The following is a 17,489-nucleotide window of genomic DNA, read 5'->3' as shown; positions in this document are numbered from 1 at the left end:
TTGAGTTCATGTGAGTTTATTCAGGATGTCAAACTTCAGGTTGTTCACACATCAAATCAGTAAAGTGTGTTCAATGTCTCTCCTTCAATCATTTCATGAACACATTCACTTCATCCACACAATCACTTTGTTTGATCAGAATCTAAACCAGGATTTATCTCCTTATTGATTTCATCAGGACGATTACATTTTGAAAACACCTCAGAGGACATTTTTACATCACTTTGAATATGAACACCAACATTTATTCTGACTAACTCCTTTCTTTAAGTGGGATTTGATAGATTTTATACAAATGTACAAAGTGGTGAGAAGAGAAAATCAGCATGAAAGAAAAGTTTGCTGCTCTCTCTCTCTCTCTCTCTCTCTCTCTCTCTCTCTCTCTCTCTCTCTCTCTCTCTCTCTCTCTCTCTCTCTCTCTCTTCAGACTCTGAATCAGAACAGAAACAACAGCATATAAATGTATGAACACAAATCCTCATTTTCACACAGAGAAATGTCAGTTCAGGTGAACAAAAGTCACGGTGAGCAGTGAAAGAGTCCACGGCTAAACAGACACAGGAAGGAGCGTCACTTAAAGACGCTCAAACATTTACAGAACAGACGAGAAGAGGTCAAAGTACCGCCCATAAAGTTTGATTGACAGGTGACGACCATCAGATCTCAGCAACGAGCATGGATAAAAATCAAGTTGAAGATTTCAAACACAGAAAGTGAAACATCTGTCTCCTTAATGACTTCTGTCTATTTCAGTTTACACAACTCAGCAGAGGATCCAACATGATCATAAACCCCGAGTCCAACATGTAGAGGCTGAGTGAATGTGGTCTGGACTCTGTGGAGGAGAGTCATGGTTTTAGAGATGCTGTAGAAGGACAGAATACCTGCTCTGTGATCCAGATACACTCCTACTCTGGAGGACTGAGGACCTGAGACAGGAGTCTCAACTTTGTTGTACCAAAAGTTGTAACTGTTGTTGTAACAAAATAACCTCCAAGATTTGTCATTAAATCCAAACACACACTCACTCCCTGCTCTGCTGATATTCTTGTATGTGACTACTACAGAAACTCTTCCTCTCCTCTCCACCTCCCAGTAACAACGTCCAGTCAGACTCTCTTTACTCAGGACCTGATAATAATGTTCAGTGAATCTGTCTGGGTGTCTAGAATTAGACTGGGTCTGACCTGTTAATGTTACTTTTCTGTTCCCATCAGATAATAACAGCTGTGTGTTTGCTGTGTTTGGATCCAGTGTGATGTCACATAAATATCTTAAGAACTCAGCTCTGGTCTTGGTCTCTGGTTCTGGTCTTGGTCCTGACAGTAAAACATCCACTTCAGTCAGTGTCTGTGAGACGTTTGTCCATTTCTTTCTCAGGACGTCCTGTAGTTTATCTCTGACTTCTGACACAGCTGCTGTCACGTCCTCAAAGTACCTCAGAGGACGGATCTTGATGCTGGATGAGTGTGTAGATTCACTGAGTGCTGACACTGAGGGGTAGTCCTGTAGAAACTGGATGTGGTCCTGTGTGAGTGACAGCTTCTCCATCTCAGCGTCTTTCCTCTTCAGCTCAGTGATCTCCTGCTCCAGCTTCTCCTGACGCTCTCTGACTCGACTCACTTCAGTTTGCTGCTGGGATCTGACCTGCTGCGTCACATCAGAGCGTCTTTTCTTCATGAGACGGATCAGCTCAGTGAACATCTTCTCACTGTTCCTCACTGTTTTATCAGCAGAGCCATTGATAGCCTCCACCTCCTGTTGGAGCAGCTTCACATCTTTCTCTCCGTCCTGGATTCTCTGCTGGGTGTTTAGTCGACTCACCTCGAGCTCTCTCTGCTTCTCGCTCCTTTCTGCTGCAGCTGAGACTGTGTCATGACCTTTGTGTTGATCCACAGAGCAGAGATAACAGATAGACTGCTGATCAGTGCGACAGAACATCTTCATCACCTCATCATGACGAGAGCACACGTTCTCCTGGAGCTTCTTGGACGGCTCCACCAGCTTGTGTTTCTTAAAGACAGCTGCTTCAAAATGAGGCTGGAGGTGATTCTGACAGTAAGAGGCCAGACACTGCAGACAGGACTTACAGGCTTTCAGTTTCCTCCCGGTGCAGACATCACAGGCCACGTCTTCAGATCCAGCATAGCAGTGATCTGCAGGAGCAGCTTGGAGTCCAGTCTTCTTCAGCTTCTCCACTAAATCTGCCAACATGGTGTTTTTCTTCAGGACAGGCCTCGGTATGAAGTCCTCTCTGCACTGAGGACAGGTATAGACTGCTTTATAATCCTCTGCATCCCAGTGGCCTTTAATACAGTTCATACAGTAGCTGTGTCCACAGGTAAGAGTCCTCGGGTCCTTCAGGAGATCCAGACAGATGGGACAAGAGAAGGATTCCCGGTCCAGCTGAACTCCTTTCTGCGCCATTTCTCCTCTCTGTAACAACGACTGTGTGAGTTTCACTTCCTCATAACTGGAACAAGTTTCACTTCTGATCTACAAAGCATGTGTCTGTGCAGTGAATGTGTAGCTCTTGTTGGTTACACACATCCAAAAAGTGTAGATCTGAAGGGGAGGGAACCAGGAGATATGAGGACAGAGTGCAGCAGGCTGTGTGTGAGAGCAGGAAGAAGAGGGAGGGCTGATCAAACTCTGACTGGTTCCAGGAAGAGGAGTGGTGTGTGTGTGTGTGTGTGTGTGTGTGTGTGTGTGTGTGTGTGTGAGAGAGAGAGAGAGAGACTTGTTTACAACAGAGAACATTAATACAAAATGAGGGTCAGAAATATGAAGGGAATTTATGACGTTCGATTTGCAGTTTTTATCTGCACTTAAAGATCGTTTTGTATGAAATGGCACCTTACGTCAGATTTCACTGAGCTGTACTGACAGGAGCTCACCAGCAGGTGTCAGTGTGACCACAATGTGAAACAAAGCAGCTCTCATTGTTCCCAGAGAGATAAGTTCTCACATCTGATTTTACATTTTAAATAGAAGGAATTAAAAGTTGTAATTTTAGCTGAAACAGGTTGCAGGGAAAACATGCATTCATCCTGAAGGACTTGATGGATCTTTACTTTAAATCATGAGCAAGTTCTCATCTTAAAGGAAGGAACACGTTCATTCAAACTTTCACAACGAGTAAAAGAATCAATCAAGTCTTTAACATCCAAACCAGATCATCGAAAAGCTGAAAGAAAAAGAAGTTGAATGACCTGCAGGAAGTCCAGACTCAGACTACATTTGATCCCAGGTGTCTGACACTCCTCAGGTGTGAAGGAATAGAATCAATATGAATATGAACCATTTCACTCAAGGTGCACCATATAAGACTCATTTAACTTGAGCTTATATTAAGGAGAGCAATGATTAGAGGAGAAAGCCAAGATGAAGGTATGAATATATACGCTGTAACATACTGTTAATATGCAAACCTTTGTTCTTGTTATGTATTAAAAAACATTGGAGAGGAGCGACAAGGCCGCTCAGGACAGGTGGAGGTAGGTCCAGCAGGACAGGTGGAGGCAGGTGCATCAGGACAGGTGGGAGCAGGTCCAGCAGGACAGGTGGAGGTAGGTGCATCAGGACAGGTGGAGGCAGGTTTATCAGGACATCTGGAGGTAGGTGCATTTCGACAGGTGGAGGTAGGTGCAGCAGGACAGGTGGGGGAGCTGGCTGAGAGGCCTGGTTTTGCCTGAACTGGTTCACAGACCCCCCCCCCCCGTGGTCACATCAGCATATACTGATGATGTAAATGTCTTTAACAAGGGTCAGGAAGACATCCAGGAGTTATATGAGAAAGCTGCCTTAGCTCGGGTTAACTGGGAGAAGAGTGAGGCCTGTTTGGTTGGCAGTGGAGTGCAGGGAACACACCCAGTCTCCCTGGAAACCTTAGGAGGGGAACAAGTGGTCTAAAGGTTCTAGGACTGCATCTGGGAAACAAAGGGATAGAGGCGCAGCACTGGGATGGACTGCTAGGGAAGGTTGCAAGCCAAGTTGTCTCAATGGAAATGGTTGCTACCCCAGCTGTCCTACAGGGGAAGAGCTCTGATTGTCAACAACCTGATTGCCTTATCCCTGTGGCACAGACTCCAAGCACTAACCCCACCACAAGGCCTTGTGAGACAACTCCAGAGGCTCCTCATATACTTCTTCTGGTCCAGTCATCACTGGGTGAGAGCATCGGTCCTGTGCCTTCCTTTGGCAGAGGCCACAGGAAGGTACTCTGTGGCAGAGGTACCTTCCTCTGGCAGAGGCCCCCCCCCCCTGGAGGCGATTTCTATAAGGCCCTGCCCCCCGCAGACCTCATGGTCTGCTGTGGCCCGGTTGCTGCTCTGGAAGGCCTGGCGGCTCGTCTACAATAAAATGAAGACCCCTTCATACAGCAGTAATGGATTAACACCTCTCAACAGTTTTGTCATTGATGCCTGGAGGACTCTGAGCTTCACATGACCACCTGACCCCAGGCCTGGGATGTGGCTGCTTGAAGAACCTTTGTTCAATAAGGATTTCCTGTGTGACACCATTTTCTCTTCAGCTGCCCTAAAAACAGCGTTCGTTGAGACGGGTGTAGTGAAGCTGGACCATCTTACGAGTACATTGATTGCGAGTCTTGCTGAAGTGACTGGTATAAGATCAACCAGAGTGCTGAAGAACCTGTTGAACGGAGTGTGGCAATCTCTGTCTACATCACTTCGAACTTTTGCACAGAGCCAAAGTTTGGCTGAACACTGGAGCAAAGGACACGAGTACAGCTTCCCCCCCTTGAGTGTGAGTCCCGAGGTGGGGGAATGGAGAGAGGAGAGAGGCCTCATTCTGAACTTAAAGACTCCAGCACTGGAAACCTTCAGCTCCTGTACAGGCAAACAGCTGCACTCCAGCTGTGTCGAGGTGCTGAACTTTTCTCCTCTTTAGGAGTCAGAGAGTCGAGGTGGATGGACGTTTTGGGAACAGGCTTTCCCCCGAGTGGCAGCTGGCGGGTCCTGTATAAGCCTCCTGTGGAAAAACGGATGGCTGATATCCAGTGGAGGATAATACACGGAGCGATAGCTACGAACAGACATAGAGCTCACTTTGACCCAAGCACTGGGGAGGGTTGTCCTTTTTGTTCTCTCTCAGAGACCTTAGACCACCTGGTCGTGTCCTGTCCCCGATTGGTCTAGGTTTTTAAAATGCTGCAGGAGTGGGTGGAGGGTGTGGGAGAGGTGTTCTCTGTTCCCCTCTTTATCTTCGGGCCAAAATACACTCCAAAGAAAAGACCAACTTTGGTTTTAATCAGTTTTATTTTTGCATCTGCTAAACTGGCGATCTGGAAAAACAAACTGTTGGAAACAGGCTGGACAGACCCAGTACGCTGTCTGAGGGGTTTAGTGGCGGCCTGTCTGAGGGTAGAGCACATGTTTTATAGACTGACCAACAACCTGGATGGTTTTAAAGCTGGGTGGGCTGTCAAGCAGGTTTTGTGTTTGTAGCACACTGACACACGAAGGACCAAGCGTGCATGGGATTTTTTTGATTCTTTAATTTGCTCTGAAACACAGAGACACAAACACATCAACTTCGCGTGGCTGCACACTCTCGGACGTCTTGGTCAACTGAGCTACGCATGGCATCAAACACCCCCTGTGCTGCCCTGAGCTGCCCCAAAAGTGCCTGTGTTACACTTAGTACTCCTTCAATCCACAAATATACCCACTAAAAATATCACAGTGCCTTTGTGCAGACATATTTAACAATAAGACTTAACAACTGACAAAACAGAAATATTTAAATAATATGAGAGGGGGGTGCCTAGTGTCCACAAACATGCCTGACACAACACGGACCTCACATGTTCACTGGGGGAAGATGGCTCTCTGGTTTTAAATGTTTAGAATGATGGTTGTTGTATTATTTTTTTGCGGACTTATTTTTTAATATTTTTAAGGAGATTTTGAATGTTTCTTTAATAAAGTAACTTAAAAGTAAAAAAAAAAAAAACTCTTCTTCTTCTTCTTTATCTTTTTCTGTGGATTTTATTGGCAGCTTGCATCAGAAAAGTGTCATTCTTCTTCTTCTTCTTTGGAGTTTTATAGCAGTTGGCATCATTATGTCGCATTACTACCATCTGCTTGATTGAAACGGTAATTCCTCCTCTTGAATTATTGGAGTTACGTTCTTTTGATAAGTCCAGTCTGTGTCAAAAATCTAAAGATCACTTTCCTCTCTTCGTCATCACATCAACTCAGTAAAGTGTCTTTACTGTTGATTTCTATTGGCCATCTCCTTTTAAGTGCATTCATCATATCTCTTCTATTTCATACTTCCTGTTAATACATGATTCACAGTTTCCTTCTCCCCACACTGACACTTTCCTGTAGGAGGTTTTCCCTTTATGTAAAGGGTGCTATTGAGCATACTGTGCCCAATCCTCATTCTACTCATAATCATTTCTTCTTTCCTGTTCCTTCCTTTATACAACTCTTCCTATGGATTTCCAAACTTTGTAAAGATGTCTCCCCTTAGTGTCACCATCCCAGTACTGCTGCCATTTTTTCCAACTTCTCCCAGATGATGCTTTTTCCCTCTGACTTTGAAAGTTTGATCCCTAACTCTACATTCTCCCTCTTTACTGCTTCCTTTGCTAGCTTGTCTACTTTTTTATTTCCTGGAACTCTAATGTGGGCTGGAACCCACATAAATACAATATATTGTCCTTGTTCTGTTACTCCATTTAGCATTTTATAATATCTCATACAGCAGGTCTTTATGTGTTTCAGCTGCAAATGAGTATTTTGTTTTCCACCCATACTGCTAAAAGAAGTGCATGTAACTCTACTGCAGCTAGTAGAGTCTACTAGCTACAGCCTTTCCTTTCTACCCAACGCTTGATTTCTGCTTTTCCCCCTCTCCCAGTAAGCCTCTAAAAACCTCTGTCGTTGGATGATTACCCTCATGTCCCCTTAAATTTAATAGTTTGCAATGAGTTGTTTCCTTTGGAAAAGTGTCATTACTGCCATCTGCTGGATTTAACTATCCCCCAACAGACCTGTTCCCAAAAGGTATTTCAACAAGCATCTTCGGCCTCTCTCTCTCTCTCCAGCCTCCAACATCCTTTTTGAATCTCTTCTTGCTCGTCCCTCTCTCTCTCTTCATGTTCTGTCTGTGTGTTCAATACTTTCATCATTTACTGAGAACATGTTCAGCTGTTTCTGCTGCTTGACTGCAGACAACTTTTTTTTTTATCACTTGAACGTTTGCAATGAAGACAAAGAAGAAAAGGTTGAGTTCATGTGAGTTTATTCAGGATGTCAAACTTCAGGTTGTTCACACATCAAATCAGTAAAGTGTGTTCAATGTCTCTCCTTCAATCATTTCATGAACACATTCACTTCATCCACACAATCACTTTGTTTGATCAGAATCTAAACCAGGATTTATCTCCTTATTGATTTCATCAGGACGATTACATTTTGAAAACACCTCAGAGGACATTTTTACATCACTTTGAATATGAACACCAACATTTATTCTGACTAACTCCTTTCTTTAAGTGGGATTTGATAGATTTTATACAAATGTACAAAGTGGTGAGAAGAGAAAATCAGCATGAAAGAAAACTTTGCTGCTCTCTCTCTCTCTCTCTCTCTCTCTCTCTCTCTCTCTCTCTCTCTCTCTCTCTCTCTCTCTCTCTCTCTCTCTCTCTCTCTCTCTCTCTTCAGACTCTGAATCAGAACAGAAACAACAGCATATAAATGTATGAACACAAATCATCATTTTCACACAGAGAAATGTCGGTTCAGGTGAACAAAAGTCACGGTGAGCAGTGAAAGAGTCCACGGCTAAACAGACACAGGAAGGAGCGTCACTTAAAGACGCTCAAACATTTACAGAACAGACGAGAAGAGGTCAAAGTACCGCCCATAAAGTTTGATTGACAGGTGACGACCATCAGATCTCAGCAACGAGCATGGATAAAAATCAAGTTGAAGATTTCAAACACAGAAAGTTAAACATCTGTCTCCTTAAAGACTTCTGTCTATTTCAGTTGACACAACTCAGCAGAGGATCCAACATGATTATAAACCCCGAGTCCAGCATGTAGAGGCTGAGTGAATGTGGTCTGGACTCTGTGGAGGCGAGTCATGGTTCTAGAGATGCTGTAGAAGGACAGAATACCTGCTCTGGGATCCAGGTACACTCCTACTCTGGAGGACCCAGTACCTCGGGCACAAGTCTGGACTTTGTTGTACCAAAAGTTATAACTGTTGTTGTAACAAAATAACCTCCAAGATTTGTCATTACATCCAAATTCACACTCATTCCCTGCTCTGCTGATATTCTTGTATGTGACTGCTACATAAACTCCTCTTCCTCTCCACTCGACCTCCCAGTAACAACGTCCAGTCAGACTCTCTTTACTCAGGACCTGATAACACCATCCAGTGAATTTGTCTGGGTGACTAGAATAAGACTGGGTCTGATCTGTTAATGTTACTTTTCTGTTCTCATCAGATAATAACAGCTTTGTGTGTGCTGTGTTTGGATCCAGTGTGATGTCACATGAATATTTTAAGAACTCAGCTCTGGTCTTGGGCTCTGGTTCTGGTTCTGGTTCTGATAGTAAAACATCCACTTCAGTCAGTGTCTGTGAGATGTTTGTCCATTTGTCTGTCAGGACGTCCTGTAGTTTATCTCTGACTTCTGACACAGCTGCTGTCACGTCCTCAAAGTACCTCAGAGGACGGATCTTGATGCTGGATGAGTGTGTAGATTCACTGAGTGCTGACACTGAGGGGTAGTCCTGTAGAAACTGGATGTGGTCCTGTGTGTGTGACAGCTTCTCCATCTCAGCGTCTTTCCTCTTCAGCTCAGTGATCTCCTGCTCCAGCTTCTCCTGACGCTCTCTGACTCGACTCACTTCAGTTTGCTGCTGGGATCTGACCTGCTGCTTCACATCAGAGCGTCTTTTCTCCATGAGACGGATCAGCTCAGTGAACATCTTCTCACTGTTCCTCACTGTTTTATCAGCAGAGCCATTGATAGCCTCCACCTCCTGTTGGAGCAGCTTCACATCTTTCTCTCCGTCCTGGATTCTCTGCTGGGTGTTTAGTCGACTCACCTCGAGCTCTTTCTGCTTCTCGCTCCTTTCTGCTGCAGCTGAGACTGTGTCGTGACCTTTGTGTTGGTCCACAGAGCAGAGATAACAGATAGACTGCTGATCAGTACGACAGAACATCTTCATCACCTCATCATGACGAGAGCACACGTTCTCCTGGAGCTTCTTGGACGGCTCCAACAGCTTGTGTTTCTTAAAGACAGGTGCTTCATAATGAGTCTGGAGGTGATTCTGACAGTAAGAGGCCAGACACTGCAGACAGGACTTACAGGCTTTCAGTTTCCTCCCGGTGCAGACATCACAGGCCACGTCTTCAGATCCAGCATAGCAGTGATCTGCAGGAGCAGCTTGGAGTCCAGTCTTCTTCAGCTTCTCCACTAAATCTGCCAACATGGTGTTTTTCTTCAGGACAGGCCTCGGTATGAATTCCTCTCTGCACTGAGGACAGGTATAGACTGCCTTATAATCCTCTGCATCCCAGTGGCCTTTAATACAGTTCATGCAGTAGCTGTGTCCACAGGTAAGAGTCCCCGGATCCTTCAGGAGATCCAGACAGATGGAACAAGAGAAGGATTCCCGGTCCAGCTGAACTCCTTTCTGCGCCATTTCTCCTCTCTGTAACAACGACTGTGTGAGATTCACTTCCTCCGAAACAAGTTTCACTTCTGATCTACAAAGCATGTGTCTGTGCAGTGACTGTGCAGCTCTTGTTCCACTCAACTATAAACTGTAGATCTGAAGGGGAGGGAACCAGGAAATATGAGGACAGAGTGCAGCAGGCTGTGTGTGAGAGCAGGAAGAAGAGGGAGGGCTGATCAAACAACGACTCATTACAGGAAGAGGAGTGGTGTGTGTGTGTGTGTGTGTGTGTGTGTGTGTGTGTGTGTGTGTTGTGTGTGTGTGTGTGTGTGAGAGACTTTTTTCCAACAGAACATCAATACAAAACGAGGAAATATTATGACGTGTTTTGATTTGTAGTTTTTACCTGCACTTAAAGATCGTTTTGTATTAAATGGCACCTTACGTCAGATTTCACTGAGCTGTACTGACAGGAGCTCACCAGCAGGTGTCAGTGTGACCACAATGTGAAACAAAACAGCTCTCATTGTTCCCAGAGAGATAAGTTCTCACATCTGATTTTACATTTTAAAAAAGAAGGAATTAAAAGTTGTAATTTTAGCTGAAACAGGCTGCAGGGAAAACATGCATTCATCCTGAAGGACTTGATGGATCTTTACTTTAAATCATGAGCAAGTTCTCATCTTAAAGGAAGGAACACGTTCATTCAAACTTTCACAACGAGTAAAAGAATCAATCAAGTCTTTAACATCCAAACCAGATCATCGAAAAGCTGAAAGAAAAAGAAGTTGAATGAGCTGCAGGAAGTCCAGACTCAGACTACATTTGATCCCAGGTGTCTGACACTCCTCAGGTGTGAAGGAATAGACGGTCTGGCTCTCAAACTGATGTTTCAGAGGTTTGATTTTTTAAATAATTCCTTTTTATTTTTGAAAACACTGTAAGAACTAAAAGAGAGTAAAACAGAAAATATTACTTTACATGTGTATCAACATAACCCATTTAATATTCAAAAGTGTCAAATTCTTATTTAAACCTTATAAATTAATGTGAATTTTTATACTTCCATTAATTTTGTTCCTTTTAAATGAATAACAAATTCACACAACCATTTCAAAATTAACACACACACACACACACACACACACACACACATCCCTGGAAAAATGTAGTCTGATTTATGTTCATAGCCTTGTTATTAAACAGGTTAGCACTACATTACCCAGAAGCCTTAGCAGCCAAATATTTGAAAACAAAAGCAGATTTTATTTGTTAAGATTTCACTTCAGAGCCACAAAATGAATCATTTAATAATATATCCAGTTATTATTATTTATTCATATTTTAAAGCATAAATACAAATAGAAATCGTCTCCTGCTTCTAAATGAGGATCTGATGTTTTTATTGGTCGTATTTTAAAGGAGAGTTTACAGGGTTTTTTTCCCCCTTTTTGGGCTGTTGGTAGAAACAAGAGATGTTTAGAAAAGTCATGCAGGAACACAGAGTCAGACATAAAAACATACAATGAACCCTCCAGATCATCGAGTGACAACAGGAAACCACGAAAAGATCAAAATGAGCCAAACATCAGTCATCACAACAAATCCTTTATTGGCGTAATGAGTCTTTTTTGACTTTCAAACATCATCTGATTATAATAAGTATTTGTACTTTAAACTATGTGTAGACACAGATAAGAGTGTTTTTGAGAGTTTTAACATTTAAGATTCACAGGATGAAAGTTTAGAAGAAGTCGTTTTAAACTTCTGAAGAGCAGATGTGCTGCAGCAGGAGACGACCTCACGGGGATATTTCTTTCTTTCTTTCTTTTTTTACCTTCCTGACAATCTTCACCATGAACACAAAAGAGTATTTCAGGTTGTTTGTCGTCCCTCTCTCTCTCTCTCTCTCTCTCTCTCTCTCTCTCTCTCTCTCTCTCTCTCTCTCTCTCTCTCTCTCTCTCTCTCTCTCTCTCTCTCTCTCTCTCTCTCTCTCTCTCCCTCTCTCTCTGTGTGTGTGCAGAGAGCATGGTGGTCCTGCTCGCTCTCTTGTTCGTCCACCTCGGCTCTGTGTACTCGTCTGTCCCGTCCTCTATTCACACTCATCAGCAGGTAAATACACCGCACTGCAACACACACACACACACACACACACACACACACACACACACACACACACACACACACACACACACACACACACACACACACACACACACACACACACACACACACACACAGAGTGAAAACCTGCTGCACACACTGACAGAAGAAGAAGAAGATGCCAGACTGTCTTTATACTCGGGTTCTTTAGACTGAAGCTGAGTCAAACTGTGGACATGTTCTCAACCCCTGAAGGTTTACACTCTGTTAGTGAGACACACACACACACACACACACACACACACACAAACCAGCCTCCATGTTTTGGTCCAGTCTGGTACTTGAACCGGTGACCCTTCAGATCCCGATCGTAGCTCCTTCACACAGAGCTAAAATATCACTGGACTCAAGATGTTTCTTGTTATCTTGTTTTTTGTTCATCATGTGTGTAAAGTGCTGAATAAATAAATCAATAAAGTCGAGTTGAGTTGTTTCTCTCATCAGTGAGGAGACTGAGGCCTGCAGGATCTCACTGAAGACCAGACCACGTTTACTCATGTCGCTCACAAACATGAACAACACGCAGGCTGAATAATATTCATGTTTAGTGATTTCATGTTGACTGACTCAAACTGTGCAGAGGAATGCAGACAGACACTTCACTGCTATGAGAGTGAACATGCACAGAAGGATGGTAAATGGATAGATAGATAGATAGATAGATAGATAGATACTTTATTGATCCCGAGGGAAATTCAAGATAATATTTCTTTTCTCGTCTTCTGACCTCTCAAACTATCATTCATCGTTAAGAGCGTTATAAAAGCGTTTGCATCGAACACATTGAAGTCTGAATTTCAGCAGCACCACGACTATCGACAGAACAGAATAAGCAGTTTAACTTCATGCAGATTATTGATACAGTTCAGTTAAAACAGATTATTTTACTCTGTACCGTCAATGCAATTAGAATAATGTATATTTACAGTGTTTACCTGTCCTTACTTATAACAGAGTTTTTTTTTCCAACTGTACTTTAATTTGTAACAGAGATTAAACTGAGTATTATGGGATACAGATCATTTTACAGTCTACTTTTTTTTAAAACTTTTACATGAATTGACTTTCTTTTTAAAGGGATTTATTATGGCTGGGAGTCACCAGAGGCCCCACGACACCATGTTATTGAGATTTTAAACATTGTGTGACAGGCTGAGAACTGCAATACAAAACATTGAGATGGAAAAACTCAATCAAGAACTATTCTGTCCAATAATAAAAAACATTTGTCCTTCCTCTCATCTCCTTTTAGTCTTTGTATTTCTAAACAGGAGTCGATCACATGTTGCAGAGCAGCGTATACAGAGCTCTTCTAAATCTCTTATTCACACCATTGTTTTATTAATCACACTCAATACTATGATTCTCTCGGCCTCTGATTGGCTAGCAGGTACTTACTAAATATGCAAGAGCAGCCAATGTTTTAAAACAGGTCGATATTTAAAATGTATTTTTTACTCGGTTTATTCAGTGTGTGTTTTATTTAACTGTTTTTATTATTATTATTATTATTAAAGTGTATTAGTGGTTTAAATTGGCTGCTCGCGCAGATATGTAGATCAATATTCAAAAAGAGCTGGAGGAGGGATGGATGAGGACATCTGATTGGTTCGTGGCTCCACAGCAGCAGCTCGCGCTCAGGTGTCAGAGCGCGCGGTCTCTTCAGTCTGCAGCTGCTCTGCTGCGGTGAGACAGTCCCGGTGCCACCGGCCTGCACGAGACGACACCGCGCGCGGAGGCTTACCGGAACGACAGGTGTCGGTGTGTGTGTGTGTGTGTGTGTTCGTGTGTTCTCCGCCTCGTGACGCCCGTTTGGATGAGTTTACCGGGGGAACGTGCACGATGCAGCTGAGCGCCGTGAAGATGGAGGGACACGAGCACGCGGAGTGGAGCAGCGGCGGCGGGAGCTACTACGGAGAGACCGAGGTCCGTGCACTCTACAGCGGCTTCAGCGTGAGCGGAGCCCCGCTGATTATCAGGCGCAGAGTTCGATTATTATTGATCACTTATTATTTCTCCTGCAGAACAAAATAACAGATAAATATCCAAATTAACTTCACACGACAGGATGGATATTTTTAAAGACCATAGACATGTAATATGTTCTGATCATTTTATGTAATCATCAAATCCTGAAAGTTATTCTGCAATTTACGAAAAGACAAACCTGCATTTTTAAATTTATCACCATCTTTTCCAAAATATTATATTTGAGATAGGCAGACGTTATTTCGTGCAGTGCATGATGCTATAAAGACATTTAAGGTTTGTACTTTTTTGGTGCAAAAAAAAATATTTATTCTAACGAAAAACCTGCAAAACTCTTTGGAATTTAATTTGAATTGTTTTATCCAAGGATGTAACACGAGACAGATAAAAATAAAAACAGTACAATAGGTAATAATTAGAAACAGAGGTAAATCAAATGGAAAAAGAAAAATCAGACAAATGTGATGACATAAAAACCTTCTTAATCATCTCTTCAGCATCCTTTTTTACAATAATAAAATATATTAACCAGGCTGAGATTTTGCTTAAATAAAGTGCTTTATGAAAGCTCCTTTTTCATCCCTTAAATTTCAGAATTTGCTTTGAAACAGGAATATTTTCGTTCCTCTGCAGGATCAAAGTTCTCGTCCTAAATTACAAAAATAAAAAATAAATGAACACAAATAAAGCGAAATGAAAAGCAGGTAAAATCACACAGTGCACTCCCTTCTTGTTTCTTGGTGCAGGTGATGGTTGGAAATCATCATCCTGAACCTGAGGAGATTGAGCGCGCGCGCAGGAAAGCTGAATGACTTCTTTCTATTCTCAGAGGAAGCGCGCGCGGGTTTGTGATGAAGCCACGCGCACTATTTATTCAATATAATTAAATAAACAGGAGTCATTCAGCTTTCTTGTGTGCGCTGAATCTGCTCATTTGCTGTGTAAATTTGATTTAAAAAAGTGGGGATTTAATTTGTCAGGTTGTTTAATTCAACATAATTGGATCTACAGGGATGTTTATACCGTAAAACTTCTATTAATGGCCCAGCAGGGTTTTGTTGTTTTAATCAAACTGACCCTGCCTTTAACTCTTTCACAGCTGTCACAGCAAAACACAGATCATTCAGAGATTTTAAACATTATTAAAATATCCAAAAGAAAACTTCAAAATAAAAGTGGGACGATCAAAATATATAAAATAAAACAATGTTAAAACAAATACAAAAAACAACAAAAAAACAAACAAAAAATAATACAAATTAAATTCTGAATGAGGTCATTAAAGGTGACCTCTGGAGATTTAGTGGAGAAATGTGAAAGCTGGAGATGTGTGCAGATTCTATGTTTATAACTCTACACACAAACGGGAACATTTGGACCCTGAAGCTGTTTAAAGATAAATAAAAATAAAGTTCCACCAGAACTCCTGTGGTCACTCTTTAGATCCAAACTGTGTTCAAGGACACATTTTTTTTTTATCCTTTGAATAAAGTTTGTGAATTTAGTTCAGAAAATAAAGCATCAAATTCTTTCACTTCTCCAACTTTCAAATCTACAAAGTGCAACTTTAAACACGATAATCAATAAGAGAATCACAGTGATGTTTAATTTAAACCCAAAAATGTTCATTTAAACGAACAGAACGTTTTCTCATTTTAAATATATATTAGCCCCTTTTTAAAGATTTATTTTGGGGCTTTTTATGCTTTTATTTTGAAAAAAAGTGGATAGAGTCAGAAATCAGAGAGAGAGAGGAAGACGTGAGGGTCAGATTCGAACCTGTGTCTCTTCTGTGTGAGAGAATTGATTACAGGAAGTCAGCTCTGTCTATCAGCACTGTTGGTGTTTATTTAGAGGACAGATATTTTAACGGTAAGGCGGACGGGGACGCCGCGGGTGTCGTGATGTCAGCACGGCCTGCACGTGGTGAAAAACACTGCAGACGTTTGTTCTAATGAGAAACATTCAACAACACTGAAGCAAGGCATCAAACAATTTAACAAATTATTGAGGTCGCCTGCCGGTTTGTGTGTCTGTACAGTCCTCAAGGCAGACGCCACGGGTTCAAATCCGACCTCCCGTACGCTCTACCCGCTGTCCTACCGCCAAATAAATGTTCGACACTTATAGAGAATTTAGAAGAAAAAAAAAAGTGACCACTATCTTTTTTTTAAAACTGAAGGTGTTCGGCTTTAAGAAGTGAACATGACGGAGCGAGCACAGACGTGCTGCGAGGTCACTAAAGGTCAAACTCAGGGCGAGGAGGGTATTTTTGAAAACATCCTGATCAGCACCTTTAGGAAAAACTCCTTCCAGGGAGAAGATGTTCAGACACTCAGCTGAAGGTGTTTTTAAAGTCAGCTGACGTTGATTTATTTTTTTATTAATTTAAGATTTCAGAGAGAAGTCTTGTTTCCTCTGATCCGCCACGTCACATTCGATAACTCGTCCCCGTGTTGTGTTTCAGTGTTTCCCCGCCGTGAGCAGCCTGAGCTCCGGTCTGTCCATGAACCCAATGAGCAGCTACATGAGCGCGCCGGGCATGAGCAGCAGCGGACACGTGAACACGCATTACATGACCCAGGCCGGGGTCAACCACTCCTCGATACCGCCCGGAGCCATGTCTCAGAGTCCCGGGTCCGGATCTGGGATGAGCGGCCTGGTCAGCCCGCCTTCGTACGGGAACCTCCAGATGCTGAGCCCGATGTACGGAGCGGCGTGCGGCGTCACGCCCAGAGAGCCCAAACCCCCGTACAGGAGGAGCTACACGCACGCCAAGCCCCCCTACTCCTACATCTCCCTCATCACCATGGCGATACAGCAATCAGGAAGTAAGATGCTGACGCTGAACGAGATCTACCAGTGGATCATGGACCTGTTCCCGTTTTACCGGCAGAACCAGCAGCGGTGGCAGAACTCCATCCGACACTCGCTCTCCTTCAACGACTGCTTCATCAAGGTGCCCCGCCTGCCGGACAAACCGGGGAAAGGCTCGTTCTGGGCGCTGCACCCGGACTCCGGGAACATGTTCGAGAACGGGTGCTACCTGCGGAGACAGAAGCGCTTCAAGATGGGGAAGAGGGGCGGCGAGGAGGCGGGGAAGAAGGAGGGCGGGGAGGTGACTTCCAGCAGCACCGTCCCAGACTCCCCCCCCTCCTCCTCCTCCTCCCCCTCGTCCTCCTCGTCCCCTCCGTCCTCTGATGTCAAGACAACCGTCCCGGATCACAAACTGTGCCCGTCCAGCCCGGTGCGCGTGCCCTCCCCTCTCGCCCACACGCAGCACCTTTACTCCCACCATCACCCGCTGCTCCTGCACGACGCCTCGCACCTGAAACCGGACCCCTACCATCACTACCCCCACCCTCATCAACCCCACCACCAGTACTCCTTCAGCCACCCCTTCTCCATCAACAACCTCATGTCGGAGCCGGCGGTGGCTCAGTACGGAGGCTACTCCTGCCCGGTGTCCGGGGCGCTCGTGGCGGGCAGAACCGGCCTGGATCCGGGTCACGGCGACGGCGGCTACTATCGTGGCGTTTACAGCAGAACCATCATGAACTCCACCTGACTCTGTACACTGTAGTAAATGTTTGGTTTTTTTCCACTTCTCATAATTTGTCCTTTTAAGTGTTCAAGCGTGAAACTGATTAAATCTTTATACAAA

The 17,489-nt window shown here is 43.6% G+C and overlaps 3 protein-coding genes across 3 annotated transcripts; 1 reads left to right on the top strand and 2 right to left on the bottom strand.

The window, feature by feature from the left end:
- Positions 1–3,627, bottom strand: LOC306833207 (tripartite motif-containing protein 16-like; the record flags this gene model as incomplete). The annotated part of the gene is made up of 2 exons (XM_079358319.1): positions 1–2,448; positions 3,475–3,627. 2 exons carry the CDS (start codon positions 3,625–3,627, stop codon positions 745–747), a joined length of 1,857 nt encoding a protein of 618 aa, XP_079214445.1. The 3' UTR covers positions 1–744.
- A 4,387-nt stretch (positions 3,628–8,014) lies between these two features.
- On the bottom strand, positions 8,015–9,706 carry LOC306833197 (tripartite motif-containing protein 16-like; the record flags this gene model as incomplete). The annotated part of the gene is made up of 1 exon (XM_079358309.1): positions 8,015–9,706. The coding sequence occupies exon 1, from the start codon at positions 9,698–9,700 to the stop codon at positions 8,015–8,017; it is 1,686 nt and encodes a 561-aa protein (XP_079214435.1). The 5' UTR covers positions 9,701–9,706.
- Positions 9,707–13,419: 3,713 nt separating this feature from the next.
- LOC306823608 (hepatocyte nuclear factor 3-beta-like) lies at positions 13,420–17,489 on the top strand. The gene is made up of 2 exons (XM_079343266.1): positions 13,420–13,762; positions 16,293–17,489. The coding sequence occupies exons 1-2, from the start codon at positions 13,679–13,681 to the stop codon at positions 17,391–17,393; spliced, it is 1,185 nt and encodes a 394-aa protein (XP_079199392.1). The 5' UTR covers positions 13,420–13,678; the 3' UTR covers positions 17,394–17,489.

This window comes from Symphodus melops (assembly GCF_947650265.1).
Source record: "Symphodus melops genome assembly, chromosome: 1".
In the NCBI taxonomy this organism is placed as follows: domain Eukaryota; kingdom Metazoa; phylum Chordata; class Actinopteri; order Labriformes; family Labridae; genus Symphodus; species Symphodus melops.
The sequence above is the reverse complement of the archived record's forward strand: the minus strand, read 5'-3'. Positions and strand labels throughout refer to the sequence as shown.